The following is a 16,987-nucleotide window of genomic DNA, read 5'->3' on the forward strand; positions in this document are numbered from 1 at the left end:
ATTTTTGAATGTTGATCTTGTAACCTGCTACTTTGCTGTACTCATTTATTAGCTCTAGTAGTTTTGTTGTGGATTTTTCCAGGTTTTCGACGTATAGTATCATATCGTCTGCAAACAGTGATAGTTTTACTTCTTCCTTTCCAATTTTGATGCCTTGTATTTCTTTTTCTTATCTAATTGCTCTGGCTAGAACCTCCAACACGATGTTGAATAATAGTGGTGATAATGGACATCCTTGCCTTGTTCCTGATCTTAGGGGGAAAGTTTTCAATTTTTCCCCATTGAGGATGATATTAGGTGTGGGTTTTTCATATATTCCCTCTATCATTTTAAGGAAGTTCCCTTGTATTCCTATCTTTTGAAGTGTTTTCAACAGGAAAGGATGTTGAATCTTGTCAAATGCCTTCTCTGCATCAATTGAGATGAGCATGTGATTTTTCTGCTTTGATTTGTTGATATGGTGTATTACATTAATTGATTTTCTTATGTTGAACCATCCTTGCATACCTGGGATGAATCCTACTTGGTCATGATGTATAATTCTTTTATTGTGTTGTTGGATACGATTTGCTAGAATTTTGTTGAGGATTTTTGCATCTATATTCATTAGAGAGATTGGCCTGTAGTTTTCTTTTTTTGTAATATCTTTGCCTGGTTTTGGTATGAGGGTGATGTTGGCTTCGTAAAATGAATTAGGTAGCTTTCCCTCCACTTCGATTTTTTTGAAGAGTTTGAGGAGAGTTGGTACTAATTCTTTCTGGAATGTTTGATAAAATTCACATGTGAAGCCGTCTGGTCCTGGACTTATCTTTTTAGGAAGCTTTTGAATGACTGATTCAATTTCTTTACTTGTGATTGGTTTGTTGAGGTCATCTATTTCTTCTTGAGTCAAAGTTGGTTGTTCATGTCTTTCCAGGAACCCGTCCATTTCATCTAAATCGTTGTATTTATTAGCGTAAAGTTGTTCATAGTATCCTGTTATTACCTCCTTTATTTCTGTGAGGTCAGTGGTTATGTCTCCTCTTCCATTTCTGATCTTATTTATTTGCATCCTCTCTCTTCTTCTTTTTGTCAATCTTGATAAGGGCCCATCAATCTTATTGATTTTCTCATAGAACCAACTTCTGGTCTTATTATTTTTCTCTATTGTTTTCATGTTTTCAATTTCATTTATTTCTGCTCTAATCTTTGTTATTTCTTTGCTTTTGCTTGCTTTGGGATTAGTTTGCTGTTCTTTCTCCAGTTCTTCCAAGTGGACAGTTAATTCCTGAATTTTTCCCCTTTCTTCTTTTCTGATATAGGCATTTAGGGCAATAAATTTCCCTCTTAGCACTGCCTTTGCTGCGTCCCATAGGTTTTGATATTTTGTGTTTTCGTTTTCATTCGCCTCAAGGTATTTACTAATTTCTCTTGCAATTTCTTCTTTGACCCACTCGTTGTTTAAGAGTGTGTTGCTGAGCCTCCACGTATATGTGAATTTTCTGGCTCTCCGTCTGTTATTGATTTCCAACTTCATTCCTTTATGATCTGAGAAAGTGTTGTGTATGATTTCAATCTGTTTAAATGTGTTAAGACTTGCTTTGTGACCCAGCATATGGTCTATCTTTGAGAATGATCCATGAGCACTTGAGAAAAAGGTGTATCCTGCTGTTGTGGGATGTAATGTCCTATAAATGTCTGTTAAGTCTAGCTCATTTATAGTAATAATCAGATTCTCTATTTCTTTATTGATCCTCTGTTTAGATGTTCTGTCCATTGATGAGAGTGGTGAATTGAAGTCTCCTACTATTATGGTATATATGTCTATTTCCATTTTCAGTGTTTGCAGTGTATTCCTCACGTATTTTGGAGCATTCTGGTTTGGTGCGTAAATATTTATGATTGTTATGTCTTCTTGTTTAATTGTTCCTTTTATTAGTAGATAGTGTCCTTCTTTGTCTCTTTTAACTGTTTTACATTTGAAGTCTAATTTGTTGGATATTAGTATAGCCACTCCTGCTCTTTTCTGGTTGTTATTTGCATGAAATATCTTTTCCCAGCCTTTCACTTTCAACCTATGTTTATCTTTGGGTCTAAGATGTGTTTCCTGTAGACAGCATATAGAAGGATCCTGTTTTTTAATCCATTCCGCCAGTCTATGTCTTTTGATTGGGGAATTCAGTCCATTAACATTTAGTGTTATTACTGTTTGGATAATATTTTCCTCTACCATTTTACCTTTTGTATTGTATATATCATATCTAATTTTCCTTCTTTCTACACTCTTCTCCATACCTCTCTCTTCTGTCTTTTTGTATCTGACTCTAGTGCTCCCTTTAGTATTTCTTGCAGAGCTGGTCTCTTGGTCACAAATTCTCTCAGTGACTTTTTGTCTGAGAATGTTTTAATTTCTCCCTTATTTTTGAAGGACAATTTTGCTGGATATAGGAGTCTTGGTTGGCAGTTTTTCTCTTTTAGTAATTTAAATATATCATCCCACTGTCTTCTAGCTTCCATGGTTTCTGCTGAGAAAATCTACACATAGTCTTATTGGGTTTCCCTTGTGTGTGATGGATTGTTTTTCTCTTGCTGCTTTCAAGATCCTCTCTTTCTCTTTGACCTCTAACATTCTAACTAGTAAGTGTCTTGGAGAACGCCTATTTGGGTCTATTCTCTTTGGGGTGCGCTGCACTTCTTGGATCTGTAATTTTAGGTCTTTCAAAAGAGTTGGGAAATTTTCAGTGATAATTTCTTCCATTAGTTTTTCTCCTCCTTTTCCCTTCTCTTCTCCTTCTGGGACACCCACAACACGTATATTTGTGCACTTCATTTTGTCATTCAGTTCCCTGATCCCCTTTTCAAATTTTTCCATTCTTTTCCCTATAGTTTCTGTTTCTTTTTGGAATTCAGATGTTCCATCCCAGTTCACTAATTCTAGCTTCTGTCTCTTTAAATCTACCATTGTAGGTATCCATTTTTTTTTCCAGCTTTTCTACTTTGTCGTTCACTCCCATAAATTCTGTGATTTGTTTTTTCAGTTTTTCTATTTCTTCTTTTTGTTCAGCCCATGTCTTCTTCATGTCCTCCCTCAATTTATGGATTTGGTTTTTGAAGAGGTTTTCCATTTCTGTTCGTATATTCAGCATTAGTTGTCTCAGCTCCTGTATCTCATTTGAACTATTGCTTTGTTCCTTTGACTGGGCCATATTTTCAATTTTCTGAGCATGATCCGTTATCATCTGCTGGCGTCTGGGCATTTAATCAGATTTCCCTGGGTGTAAGACCCCGCAGATTGAAAGATTTTTCTGTGAAATCTCTGGGCTCTGTTTTTCTTATCCTGCCCAGTAGGTGGCACTTGTGGCACCCATCTGTCTGTGGGTCCCACCAGTAAAAGATGCTGTGGCCCCTTTAACTTTGGAAAACTCTCGCTGTGGGGATGGGGGGTCGCCAGCCAAAGCGGCTTAGGGGAGTGCCAATTCGAATCTCCCAGCGGGCCCGGGGATCCACGTGCGGGGTGGGTCGCCGGCCTCCGCAGCTTGGGGGAACGCCTGTCCAAATTTCCCAGCTGGCCCGGGGCGCCAAGCATGGTGGGGGGGCGCCAGCCGCCGCGGCTTGGGGAAGTGTCTATCCACCGTTCCCAGCCGGACCAGGAAGCCACGTGTTTGGAACGGACCCTGGTCGCCATTCTCCGCGGCTTGGGGATCTCCGATCCAATTCTCCCAGCTGGTCTGGGGGGCCGCGCCTGGGGGGGGCGCCAGCCGCCGCAGCTTAAGGGGACCTCCTGTCCAATTCTCCCAGCCAGCCCGGGAAGGAGGGAGGGAGGGACTCCGGCCACCTGCCGCTCCGGCCCGGGGATGCCCGCACCCCTCGGCGATCTCACCGGAGCGGGTTCTCCCAGCCAGTCAGCCGTTCCAGAATGGGGTACGCTGTCTTCTTGGTCTCTGTCGTGGCTCCGGGAGCTGTTCTGAATCGTTTCTACTTCTCTAGTAGCTGTTCTGGAGGAGGAACTAAGACCCGCGCGTCTTGCTAAGCTGCCATCTTCTCCGGAAGTCTTTTTCTTCTGATTGCACGTGGCCCAAGTACTCCACGAGCTATGGGTGCCTCCTCCGTGGATCCCCCAGCTATCCAGTGTATTTTCTGATAAAACTCCTGCAGCCGGTTCTTCTGCAGGTTTTCTGGGTGGTCCAACGGCGAGCCCACTTTGGCAGCGCCCAGCAGGACCACGGCACCCCGACGGCCTCTCGGCCCGCCACGGCTCTTCGGCGCTGCCCGGCCGGTCTCGGAGGCAGCCACTGGGCATCAGCCGCTCCTGGGGGCAGCCCTGCGGCACATCGCGGTGGACAGAGGGCCGGCATGGAGCCGTTAGATTCCTGCCTGGAAACTTCTGGCAGCCGTGGCCGCCACCTCGTGCTGAGTACAAGTCCCACCCCTCTCTCTCAGTTTTTTATCACAACATGTTTTTATATCACCTTTAGTATTATATACATATTATATATATATTTAGTATTATATATATATATATGTATATATATATATATTTTTTTTGGCATGAGCAGGCTCCAGGAATCGAACCCGCGTTTCCGATGTGGCAGGTGAGAATTCTGCCACTGAGCCACTGTTGCACCACCCTGTCTCCTTTATTTTTAAATTATATTTTCACTGGATATAGAATTCAATGTTGACATTATTTTTCTTCTGGTACTTTAAAGATGCCATTCCATTTTCTTCTGTCCTCTTATTTCTGATGAGAAGTCAGACATAACTCATATAATTGCTGTCCTGTACTTAATGTGTACTTTTTCTCTGGTTTTCAAGATTCTCTTTTCCTTATTGGTTTTCACCAATTTCATTATGATGTGATGAGAGGTGTGTGTGTGTGTGTGTGTGTGTGTGTGTGTATGTGTTTGTGTTCATATATCTTGCTTGGGTTTCATTGAGCTTCTTGAAATAGATAAGTAAATGGTTTTCACCAAATATTGGAAAATTTTGCTATTATTTATTTGAATACTTTTCTACTTCATTCTCTCCTCTCCTTTTGGGACTCCATTTTGTGTAAGTTAGTCCTTTCAACATTGTCCTTCAGATCTTTGAGACTCTATTTTTGTTATTTTCATTTTAAATTTCTCTGTGTTTTTGCAGTTTGTATTTCTATCAGTCTGTCTCTAGTGGCCCTTTCCAACCTACTGTTAAGGTCAACCAGTGAAGTTTTCATTTTATGAAAAATTTCAAATTTCTATTTGGTTCCTTTGAAAAAAAAAAAAAAAAGGAGGGGCAGGCCATGGTGGCTCAGCAGGCAGAGTTCTTGACTGCCATGCCAGAGACCCAGGTCTGATTCCCGGTGACTGCCCACTCAAACAAACAAACAAATACTCTGCCGATGTGCTTTTCCGAAGATGAAGCATCCAGCTCCAGGTAAAATAAATACATCCATGTACTCAAGATCTGTTTTATGAAGGAAAGTGACTCCGTAATTAATATGCCTGCCAGGGGGCTTTCTAAAGGTTATTAGCAGGACTAGTCTTGAGAGTTGTTTTATGTCTACCCTGGGTGCAAATATGCATCTCTGTAACTGACTTCACAGCCGGGGAAGATGAAACAAAGGGCGGGCCTACCCAAGGGCCAGGCGTTCTGCACCTGTGGTGGTTTGATCTGAGACCTGTGGACTAAGAAAATGAGGTTCTTTAACTCTCCGTCACTCCTCTGCACAATTTGTGTATATTTCCCCTTCCTTGCTGCCAAGAATGAAGTGTCCCTCTGCCTTTCTTTATCTGCTGTGCATGCTGTTAAGGCTTGTATTAGTTAGGGTTCTCTAGGGAAACAGAATCAACATGAAACACTTGCAAATATAAAATTTATAAAAGTGTCTCACATGACCATGGGAATGCAGAGTCCAAAGTCTACAGGGCGGGCTGTGAAGCCAACGATTCCGATGGAGGGTCTGGGCAAACTCCGCAGGAGAGGCTTGCCAGCCAAAGCAGGAAGAGAGCCTGTCTCTTCTGAATCCTCCTTAAAAGGCTTCCAGTGATTAGATTAAGCATCACTCATTGCAGAAGACACGCCTCCTGGCTGATTACAAATGGAATCAGCTGTGGATGCAGCTGACATGCTCATGGTTTAATTCTATGAAATGTCCTCATCACAACAGACAGGCCAGGTACCAGACAAACAGGTACCACCACCTGGCCAAGTTGACACGTGTCCCTGACCATGACAAGGGTCCAGAAAGCCTTTTCACGTTGTTCTTAGCCACTGGTTCTTTCAGGACCCCTCTAATGTGCTGTCCTTTCCTAACTAATCTCCCTGCCATAGAACGAATCTCTTCTTTCCTATTTGGTTCTTTTTTAAGATTTCTGTAGTTTCTCATTCTCTACCATGAGTCCCCATCTGTTCACTCATTATAACCAGCATTTCTTTTATCCTTTAATATAGTTATTATAGCTTCTTTGAAGTGTTGGTTACTTTTAATATCTGACTCATCTTGGGGTCAGTTTCTATTAATGTCTTTTTTTCTTGGCAGTGGGTTGTATTTTTGCTGTTTCTCTACATGCCTAGTGAATTATTTTTATTTATTTATTTTTTAGTAAATTTTTATTTTATACTGAACATAGTGGATGACACATTGTAGGGACACTGAATCATGTTCCTTTGAAGATTGGCTTTTGTTTTAGCTTGCAGGTAAGAGGTCAGCTGGTCTCCTTAAACTTGTGAGGCTTGGTTTGACACATTCTTAGGTCAAGTTTGTTCAGCTTTGCCCTTAGTCTTAGTGCAAATTCTCAGTCCTGGGATATAATCTCTAATCCTAAAGCACAGCCCTTCTGGGGTTCCTGGGAAAAGGCTAAAGTGGCTACATGCCCCTCCAGCTTGATCAGATTCAAACGCCAATTTCTGTCTTGTCTGCTGTGGGAAGTAGGTGAAACGGTTGCTCAGCTTTTCCAGCCTTCCAGTCGTTGCTCTTTGCTACAATTTTTGGTGATTCTCTCACATACTGAAAGTTCAGTGTTCAGAGGAGCTTACATACAGATTTGGGCCTCCTTGCTCTGCATATCCTGCCTTTCTAGGATGTCCTGCATTGTTCTCAACTGTCCTGGCAGCTCCAAGCACGTTCCTCTGACACCTTAATCTAGTGATTGTGGGGCTCTCTGTGTGACTTCTGGCACCCCTACCGTGTAGCGTGGGGAGGAGAAAAGTTGTCCACATGGAGATAACACCTGGGGTGCTTTCTTTGAGGGACTGAACCCCTCCCATCTATGTCTGCTTTCAGCTGCTATTCAGTGCTCCAGGGCTATTGTTTGTATAAATTACCAAGAGTTTATAATTCATATATGATGACATTTAATCTAGTGTAATTTCATATATGGATGCACATGTAAAATATGGTTTACTTTCACAACATTGCAGTGTAATTCATCCCAATGAACGTGGACTTGGGAGCAGTTGAGATGGGGAAGTTCATGCTGTATATGTGTTTCCACAGCTGAAACAAATAGAAACTAAAGAGACAGTAACAATTACATGTAATACAAGATCCTGCACAGTGTCTAATAGTGGAGGAGGAAAGGTTCAAAGGAACGTTATTGGGACATATGAAAAATTCTGAGTATAAGCTTTATAACAGTGTTAAATTTCTTGAATTTGATGACTTTTACTTAAAGTAGTTACATAAGTGAATATTGTTCTTAGGAAATGTCCCTGGAAGTATTATGTGTTCAAGGCAAATGATGTATACAACCTACTCTCAGATATTTAGGCAACAGATAGGAAGGACAGAAGGAAGAATATTGCAACAAAGGTGGCAAAATGTTAGAAGATGGTGAATCTGGGTATCTGGCTGGGGGTATGTTGGAGTTCTCTGTATGGGTTTGGATTATTTTTGCAACTGTCCTGTAAGTTTGAAATTATCTCAAAATAAAAAGTTTATGAAAATATATATTATATATGTATGTGTGTATGTAAATATATGTATATATCATTTACTTAGGAAAAGTAATGAACATTTAGAGCCTCTACCCAGTTCCTTAAAAATTTGAGTAAAATTTAAATAATGAGACATTTCTAAACTCAACTTGTTGAAATCTTTAAAATCATGTGCCATGATAATCTGCCTGAAAGGAAAAAAAATTGTGTTAATATTAAGAAATTAACATTTGCCATGTGTTGTATATTTTAAAAGCCTAACTGCCCCGAACTTGATGAAAGTCTATCCATGTCCAGATAACAGGAAGATGGGAAAACACTCCGTTGCACTTGTTGAGTTGTTGAAGGTTTTTGTCTGCAGCCTGTGGCACCTGCCTGTCTTTAGGGGGTCTGGCTGCCCCTCTCTTCCCACACTTTGGAACTGGCCCCTGGATTTACGTGAAGGAATAACGGAGTTAACAGTTCATGGTTTTCAAAGTTCCTTTGGCTGGAGTGGGGGGGTGGGGGGCAAGGATGGCCATTAATTGTCCCTGACTGTGGGTTTAATCAACAGGTTCTTCATTATACTGCTGCTTGCTGCCAGCCTGGCCTGGGTTCCCATTGTGGAAATGGCACATGGCAAACAACTGTTTGAATTCATGCACTCAGTCACCAGTTACCTGGCGCCACCCATCGCGGCCGTCTTCCTGCTTGCTGTATTCTGCAGAAGAGTCACTGAGCAGGTGGGTGCCAGCAGAGGCCCTGGCAGCACAGCGCGGGCCTGGCCCTCCCGGGGTGGCTCAAGTTGCTGCAGGAGGGTCCCTTGCACTCTGAGAGCTTCCGCTGGCTGTGTTGTGTGCTTTCTGACAGGTGATTTCCTCCCGGGACGTGCTGGTCTGAGCTCCCTCTGTTGCGTGGATGGGAAAGAGAGCCCTGATCTGTTCCCACTTTCAGCCAGGCCCTTGATGCCACGGGGTGCTGCAGGGTTCTCCGTTGTGCACAGCGAGCTGTGGGAACACATGCTCCCATTTCCTCAGTCCCGCATGTGTCGGGCGTAGAGACCCCACCTGCAGAGGTGTGCCACAGCAGGCTCCTTCCATCCTCCCCTCTAGCCGCACCGAAGACCAAAAAACACATCCAAATTCGTGGTTCGATAGTTTCACGAAGGCTGTGAAAGCACGGTTCGCCAGGGCGTTTTCATTTATTTGAGTCAGGTCGTAAATCCTGGTAGCACCCTGCAGTGGACCTTTCCCAGTGTCCCAAGGATGGTATGTGGGGTGCTCTGCCTGCCTCTGCCGCCTTTCCGTCTTCCAGCTCACCCAAGCTCAAACCACTGCACTGATGGCCTGTCCCGCGCCCTTGCCGGCCTCTCTTTATTTAAACACACTGGGGTTTTTTGCCATACATGTCTTTTTCCTCTCCACCTGGCTGAATCTACCTCCCACCCATGCCTATCTCAGCTGTGGACTCCTCTCGGTTACCCCCTGCCCCACCCGCCTCACCAGGACTAAGCTTAGCTTGGGGTCACCAGAACTCTCCTGGGAAGGCCATGGACAAACAGGGCCTCCTGCCTCTGATTAAACCCCTGGGGTGGGCTCTCCCACTCCCTGTTCCAAGGGTATAAGCACATGCTTCCATCCTCTGGGCCTAGGGAATGTCTCCCGGCCCTCTCCCCTACCCTGTTTCCAATGCAGGCTCATCTGGCTTCACCCACCTGCCTCTGGGCCTGCCCCCTCTGTACACCTCCTTCTGTGAATGGCTCCCGTGACCCACCCACCTGGCTTTTGGTTTCAGCCCTTTCCCCAAGATGACCGTCCCCAGTGGTCCCACAGGCCAGGGCTGCAAGGCCGTCCCTTCCTCTCTCTCCTCCGACACTGCCCCCAGCCAAGGCTCGGCATCGTGCCCCTTCACATCTCCGGCACTTACCACGTGCCCTGTTCCTGGGCACATGTAGGGCTGCCCTTATCTTAGCACGCTCACACAGCACCTGATCCCTGCTTCTCAGTCCCGTGATGAAATGAAAGGCATGATTTCAAAGCAGTAATTTTGAAAAGCGTGTGAAGTTTGTAACTTCAGTCCACATTCAATGGCTGCGGTTGAGAGTCCCCCATGCGCCAGGCTCTGTCTCGCCCTGGGAACACACATCTGATGAGAGACAAGACCTCACTCGTGTGGCATATGTGATCTAATCGGGGCAGGCAGATGAAAGCCCAGGAGCAGACGAGGGGGTCAGTGGCACAGTGCTGGGTAGAAGAGAGCACGGGACCCCTGGGGAGTGGGTGGGAGAAGACCTCCCCTACCTAAGTGGCCTTGAGTCGCCTGCAAGATGAGCCAGATGTGCCAGGCGCTGGGGAAAGACCCAAGTAGAGAAAAAGGTGAGTGCAAAGGCCCTAGTCAGGAGCCAAGTGTGGGCAGGTCTGAGTGCAGAAGAAAGGTCATGGGGGTCGAGTAGAGAGACCAAGGGGAGGGTGGTGGGGCCAGGTGAGGTTGACTACAGGCACAGGTGAGTACTGATTCTCATGGCGATGGGTGGGGGATCTCCATAGGGGTGAGCAGAGGTGTGGCGCTCTCCATCCAGTGTGTATTTTAAAAAGGTCCCACCTTCAGTGGGGAGAACGGACTACAGCAGGGCAGGCGGAAGAGCAGGCAGGGAGCCCCCACTGTGTGGGACAGGCTGGCAGGTGGGGTAGGGGCGGTAGCTGTGGAGATGATGGCAAGCGGTTGGATTCCGGTTGAGCCAGCAAGATTTGCTAATGGATTGATAGGGCAGGACGAAAAGAGAGGAACTAGGGTGAGTCCTGAGGTGTGACCTGTGCATCCTAGGAGCTGGGAGCTCCAGGTACCAAAGCGGGGAGAGCTGGGTTCTCTTTAGACACATTAAATTCGAGACGCCAATTCATTATCTAACTTGAAACTGTCTCCATTTGTTTTTAAGTTCTCTGACCAACCTAAGAGAATGTGCAAGTAGCTCAGTCCTTTATACCATCGTCTCTCAGTAGCTGATGCTTTGCATTTGCAGCGTATTCGGTGCACTTCATGTGATGAAATGACTTTGTGCCTCAGATTTCCAGGGGGGCGAGGATGAGGATGGCTTGCCCCACTATTATCTTCCTCAGTTTTCTAGCTGCCGGAATGCAATATACCAGAAACAGAATGGCTTTAAAAAGGGAAATTTAATAAGTTGCTAGTTTACAGTTCTAAGACTGAGAAAATGTCCCAATTACAACAAGTCTATAGAAATGTCCAATCTAAGGCATCCAGATAAAGATACCTTGGTTCAAGAAGGCTGAATGAAGTTCAGGGTTTCTCTCTCAAGTGGAAAGGCACATGGCGAACACAGAGTTTCTCTCTCATCTGGAAGGGCACATGGCGAACATGGTATCATCTGCTAGCTTCTTCTCCTGACTTCCTGTTTCATGAAGCTCTCCAGGAGGCATTTTCCTTCTTTATCTCCAAAGGCCTCTGACTGGTGGACTCTGCTTCTCATGGCTGTGTTATTCTCTGCTCTCTCAGAAATCTCCTTCATTCTCCAAACTGTTTCCTCTTTTATAGGACTCCAGAAACTTATCAAGACCCGCCCAAATGGGTGGAGACATGTCATCACCTAATCCAGTTTAACAACCACTCTCGATTACATCACATCTATAGGAAGATGATCCGATTACAGTTTCAAACATACAATACAGAATAGGGATTATTCTGCCATTTTATGAAATGGGATTTTGATTAAAACATGGCTTTTCTAGGGGGCACACATCTCTTCAAACCAGCGCACTCAGTGGTCCCCCCTTTTGTGCAGGGTGCCTTCTGGGGGCTGGCAGGCGGCGTTCTCATTGGCTTCTCGCGGCTGGTGACCGAGTTTGCCTACGGACGCCAGACCTGCTCAGGGAGCAGCAGTTGCCCCGTCATTGTCTGCGATGTCCACTACCTGTACTTTGCCATCATCCTCTTCGTGGTCAGTCTCTTCATCAGCTTGGGCATCTCGTTGGCCACAGCGCCTATTCCTGATAAACATGTAAGGGCCACTGACGGGGTCTCCCGGGTCCCGCCGGGCGGGAACTTGGGGTGAAGTTGGGGGTGGGGACACAGGTGCAGCTGGGCCAGCACCAGCGGGCAGACAGCAAGGGCTCCTCTGTAAAGATTAAACTCAGCTAAACTAGAGGCACTCCAAGGGCCCGCCAGTTCATTCAGGTGAAGTTGGCTGGTAAAATGCAGGTTTTCTCTGGAAGTGTCAAGTTCCCCAACCTCAGTGTGAATTAGTCTCATCGGGGCAGTGCCAGCTGCTTCACACACACACCGTGGAGGGACTTAGGCCAAAGGGAAGGGGACAGGAGGGCTGGGCAGCCATGCCCTCTCCTTCCAGAGTACCTTATTTGGGGATGTTCAAAGGCCTGGCCTCAGAGACGTCAAATTGTCCAGGGAAAATAGCTCGTGAGTGGGAGGGGGGCCCAACGCTGGGGTCCCCCCCCTACTCTGCCCCTGTCACCGACTTCATGGCCCAGCCAGCAGGAAGAGACCCCACCTCGCCAGAAAGCTGAGGGGGGAGGTCATGGGTCCGGTTCAGGAGCTGGGAGAGGCGCTCAGAGAGGAGGTGGATGTAGTGGGGACCGATGTGGTGCCTTCTGCGGTCCCATTAGAAGCCAATATTCCCTTTCCAGACTCCAAGTCATGAGGGCAGTGAGCTTGGAAACTGCAGCGGCCCTTGCCTAGCCCGGCCTTCCCCTCTCCCCACTCCTGCCCAGTACTTTCCGCCCAACTCAGTCCTCTCTTGCGCTCACAACCCTGCTGGTGGAGGGATCGAACAAATGGGGAGGAGAACTGCGTGGTCCAGGATACCCCCTCAGCTCCCCCATTTCTCCCTTGCTCCCACCTGTGACACAGCCGGGAAGGGGTCCCTGCTCTTAGGCCCAGAGCCGCCTGGGGGCTGTTGCCTGCGCTGTGTCCGCTGTGTGACTGTTTGGGTGGCCCTGCTGCTCCTTTAGGCACCCAGAGCCTGCTCTGCTGAGCTCATCCCCTGCCTGGTGGCAGGCCAGGGGCCCCGCGTCAGCGACAGCGGGCCGGCACTGGGACCACCACACCCTGCCCGGTGACGGCCGTAAGCGCACAGACAGCCACACCGACAGCCGAGCCCAGGCCTGCTGGGGGCCCTGAGGGCGCCCTGCTCCACGGGGCTGACCACCACCGCCACCGCCACCACTGGCCCAGAATTTGAGTCTCACCATTTTAATCTGAGGAAGGTTCTTGGTGAGGCAGGGCGCGGAGTGGGCCTTGGAGGAAGGGTGCCAGGGATGCAGCCGAGCTCCCGTGGGCTCGGTCACAATGCTGCCAGAAGCGGGAACCAGTGCGGGGCGAGGTCCCGGCACAGTGACGCTGGTGTCACGGACTATGACCACTAGACACTTGGTGGAGAGATTCGCCCACCTAGTCGGGCCTCTGTGGATCTAAGCCTTAAAAAAATATTGGCGGGGTTTCGTTAGTTCCCCAGATTTCCATATGTGTTTTCAGGAAGAGAAAAGAAGTACAGGCCCAGAGTGAAAAGGAGTGCTCCCATTTGCATCTGCAGATGCCCTGCTGAGCTGGAGCAGCTGTGCTCAGCCGGAGGCCAGGGCCGGGACAAGGCTCTGGCCTCGAGCCCAGTGCAGGAGCTTCTGGAACAGACACAGCGCCTGAGCCCTGCCTGAGAGCCCACCTGGGGGGTGGCTGGGGTGCTGGGCGGGTCCTCCACCCTGCAGGGGGAGGGACTAGAAGGAACCCAAGTCCAAGCCTCCCACCACTGAAGAGTGCTGGGGCCCAGCTGGGGCCCTGGAGCTGGAACTCAACTCCTAGGGCCCTCAGTTCCTGCTCATCCCACACCCTCCTCCCTTCTCCGGGCCCCCTCCCTGGCTGACCACAGTCCTTGGGTGCGTCCCCGAGACCCTGCGATCCCGCTCTCCTCCGCAGCTGCACCGGCTCTGCTGGAGTCTTCTCGACAGCCAGGAGGAGAGGGTGGACCTGGATGCAGGGACCCCAAGGAGGACGGTCCCCCAACCAAAGGGGCACCCAGGTGAGACAGGCTCCAGAGCCCTTGGGTGAGTGTACGGGGGGCCCAGGCTGCTGTGCCAGTGCCCAGCAATGCCCTTCACACAGGGGCCCGGGGTTTCATTTTGCCGAGACCTTCTGGGGTGCACGGAGGCTGCTGGATAGCTGCATGGGGTGGTCTGGGCTGGAGAGATGGACGCGGGACAGGGGTGCAGGCCACGGCCTCATGGCGGGGTGGGGGGCAGGGCAGGGGCAGGAGGAAGAGGGAGGAGGCCAGGCCGTCCCGGGGGGCAGGGCTTCCATAGTGAAGGAGGCAGCACTAGGGCCTGACGTGCGTGTGCAGAGTTTTCTGCTGGACACTGGAGAGCGGGGGTGACGGGCATCGGTGATGGTAGCTCAGCAGTGTGAATGCGAGTAACAGCACTGAATGTATAAAGCTTTTAGGTTGTGTATAAGATACTAGAAGAAACATTTTAATAAAAATCCGTGGGATTGGGTGGTCCACAGTGGCTCAGCAGGCAGAGTTCTCACCTGCCTGCCGGAGACCCGGGTTCAATTCCTGGTGCCTGCCCGTGCAAAAAACAAAAAATAAAAAAAAATCTGTGGGATGGCACAACACAAATGGTAAACCCTAAGTCAAACCATGGACTGTAGTTAATATAGTTATAAAAATGTACTTCCATCAATTGTAGCAATGAACCACCTCAGTGCAAGCCATTCATAGTAGGTTGGGATGGGGTAGTTTATGCACGATTGTTCTGTGACCCACAACTTCTCTAATAAAAAGAAGGGAAGAAAGAAGAAAAGGAGAGAGGCAGGGAGAGGGGAGTGGGGGAGGGGACCGGGAAGAGAAGAGGGTCCAGAGAGGGGAGGGGCTCCACTGGAGGGGCGCAGTACTGAGGCCTTGGGGTCTCAGTGGGAGGGAAGGGCTGGGGCTGGGGGAGCAGGTCAGTCAGAGCAAGAAGGAGCGGGGAAAGATGGAGTCAGGAAAGGGGGGTGCTCAGGGTCACAAGGGGAGGATGGCCTAAGCTCCTTTGGCGACTGACGCAAGCAGGGATAAAGGGCATCAGGAGATGAACCCTGCGGCCTGGAGGCTGTGAGCTGGCAGGGTTCTAGGTCCCCTGCGCCATCCTGCCGCTTCCAGCACCTGTGGACGGAGAGGCGTAGAGCTGGGTGGGGTGGGCTGGGCGGACCCCTAGGCCAGCAGGGCGGGAAGGGTGGCCTCCACCTGGGTGATGCAGGGCTCTGAGCCCCCCGGGGGCCTGCCGTGGCTCCTCTGCCTCGCTCTTCCCCTCTAGGGGTGCACGTGGGCTCATCAGGTCCACCCTGCACCAGGGGCTTGGTCCCCATTGGGCTCCCCATTCTTCTCTCACATTCCTCGGCAGGGGGCTTGACAAGGGTGAGGACAGTGATTGGTATATTGATTGCCCCCTTCCCACGTGCCTGACACTGTTGAACTTGGCTGAGCCTACTGGTTGATGCATCCTACCCTTCTGTTCCCAGATGAATGATTACTATACCCGTTTTAGAGATAGGGAAACCGAGGCACTGAGCTGCCAAGTAACCTGCCCAGAATCTGCCGCAGAGTGTGTGCTCTCGGCCACGGGGCTTTTGGGGGTGACAGGCATGCTTTGGGGCTGGCTTCTAGGCCAACGGCCCCTCTGTCCTGGCTCCAGCCCCTCTCACGGCCCCTCTGGGCCTGGATGCTCAGGCCGCTGCGATGGCAGTGGCCTTTGAGAGAGCCAAGGCTTCCCCAGCAGCCACCTGAGGTCTCTGCCCCTGGCTTTGGGGGTCCTGGCTGCACAGAGCTTTCACCTTGCAGAGCAGGCTCCTGGGTCCCAGCCTGCCAAGCGCACATGCGTGTGGGGAGCTCCCTGGGCTGCAAGGAGGGCTCCGCAGGTACTGGCGCTGGCCGTGGTGCTGACCCCGAGCAGGCGACCTCGCAGCCGTGGGAGTGCGCCCAGGGAGACGAAAGAATACCCAAGCCCCAGAGGCGGGCTTTTCACACATCCAGCTTAGAGAAATGGAGGGGGACTCCCCTGGGATTCCCAGGCGTCTTTCCGGTGCTCCCTGGAGCACCCCAGGTTGTGCCTTCCAGACAAGGAAGCATCGTTTGGGGCCAGGCAGGAGGACCGGTGCCTGCCTGGAGGAGAGGCAGCCTGAGAGGGTGCCAAAGGGCCGGTACATTTCTGGGAGCTGGGGGGCTTGGGGGCTCCCTCCTCCTCCTCCTCCTCCTCCTCCTCCTTGGAGGAGGCTTGTGGCTGGGCCAGGAGGGAGCAGAGCCATGTCCGGGGCTGCATGCCGGGGGCAGGGCAATACCGTGAGGGCTCTAGGCACCCCGCCTCCCATGAGGGGGACCTGGGCATGGCCTGCTGTGCTGCATGGGAGGTAAGCCCGGCCCCGGGCAGCCCCCCACTGCCCCCTGCCACTCTGGCCGAGCCAGCGCCCACAGATCTGCTGATGGGTGCAGGTCTCCAGGTACAGGGGCCGATGACTGCCCTTTTGTCTTAGGGGAGTCTGTCGGTCCTCATGCTGGACATGAAGCCTCCCCCCCACCCCGACCCCTGCCTGTTCCCTCTCTTCCAGGTCAAGTCAGGGACACCCAGAGCTGCCTCCTGAAGGCCTGGGACATGTTCTGTGGCCTGGATCCGAAGCCGGGCCCCAAACTGGCCCCTGGAGAGGAGGCCACGAGGGAGACAGAGGGCAACACGTGGGAGACACCCTTGTGGAGGAAGGTCACCAACGCCTGCGGAGTCCTACTGCTGGGGCTCGGGGTGCTGGGCCACATGTACTACCGCTGACAGGGCCGAGGCTGGGGCATCGGGGCGCAGGTGTCCCAGCTGCGGGGACAGAGCCGCCCACCAGGACTGCAAAGACTGCACGCGACAGCATCTGCTCCCTGGTTTAATGAGTCATGTTCTCCAAATGCTTCTACTGCCCAAACACCGACTTCCACTTTAAATTTAACTTGGGTTGTTTGTCTCTGAGATATATTTGGGATTTTTGCTTGTGTTTGCTCCACCGTCTCCCATATCTCTCCTGTCCCTGCCCTCCCCCACTTTGGTTCTTCCACCTCATCTCTACAAATACGGCCCTG

The 16,987-nt window shown here is 49.8% G+C and overlaps 1 protein-coding gene across 4 annotated transcripts in view; it reads left to right on the top strand.

The window, feature by feature from the left end:
* Positions 1-16,987, top strand: part of LOC143683799 (sodium/glucose cotransporter 1-like) — a 95,701-nt gene extending 78,714 nt beyond the window's left edge. For 2 of the 4 annotated variants that reach the window (XM_077160162.1, XM_077160164.1), the window contains 4 exons: positions 8,447-8,615; positions 11,672-11,887; positions 13,813-13,915; positions 16,477-16,986. In XM_077160162.1, the coding sequence (XP_077016277.1) occupies positions 8,447-8,615; positions 11,672-11,887; positions 13,813-13,915; positions 16,477-16,691 (703 nt within the window). In that variant the 3' untranslated portion in view covers positions 16,692-16,986. The other 2 variants (XM_077160163.1, XM_077160165.1) reach the window with 2 other exon arrangements.

The sequence above is a fragment of the Tamandua tetradactyla genome, chromosome 5 (genome assembly GCF_023851605.1).
Source record: "Tamandua tetradactyla isolate mTamTet1 chromosome 5, mTamTet1.pri, whole genome shotgun sequence".
Taxonomy (NCBI): Eukaryota; Metazoa; Chordata; class Mammalia; order Pilosa; family Myrmecophagidae; genus Tamandua; species Tamandua tetradactyla.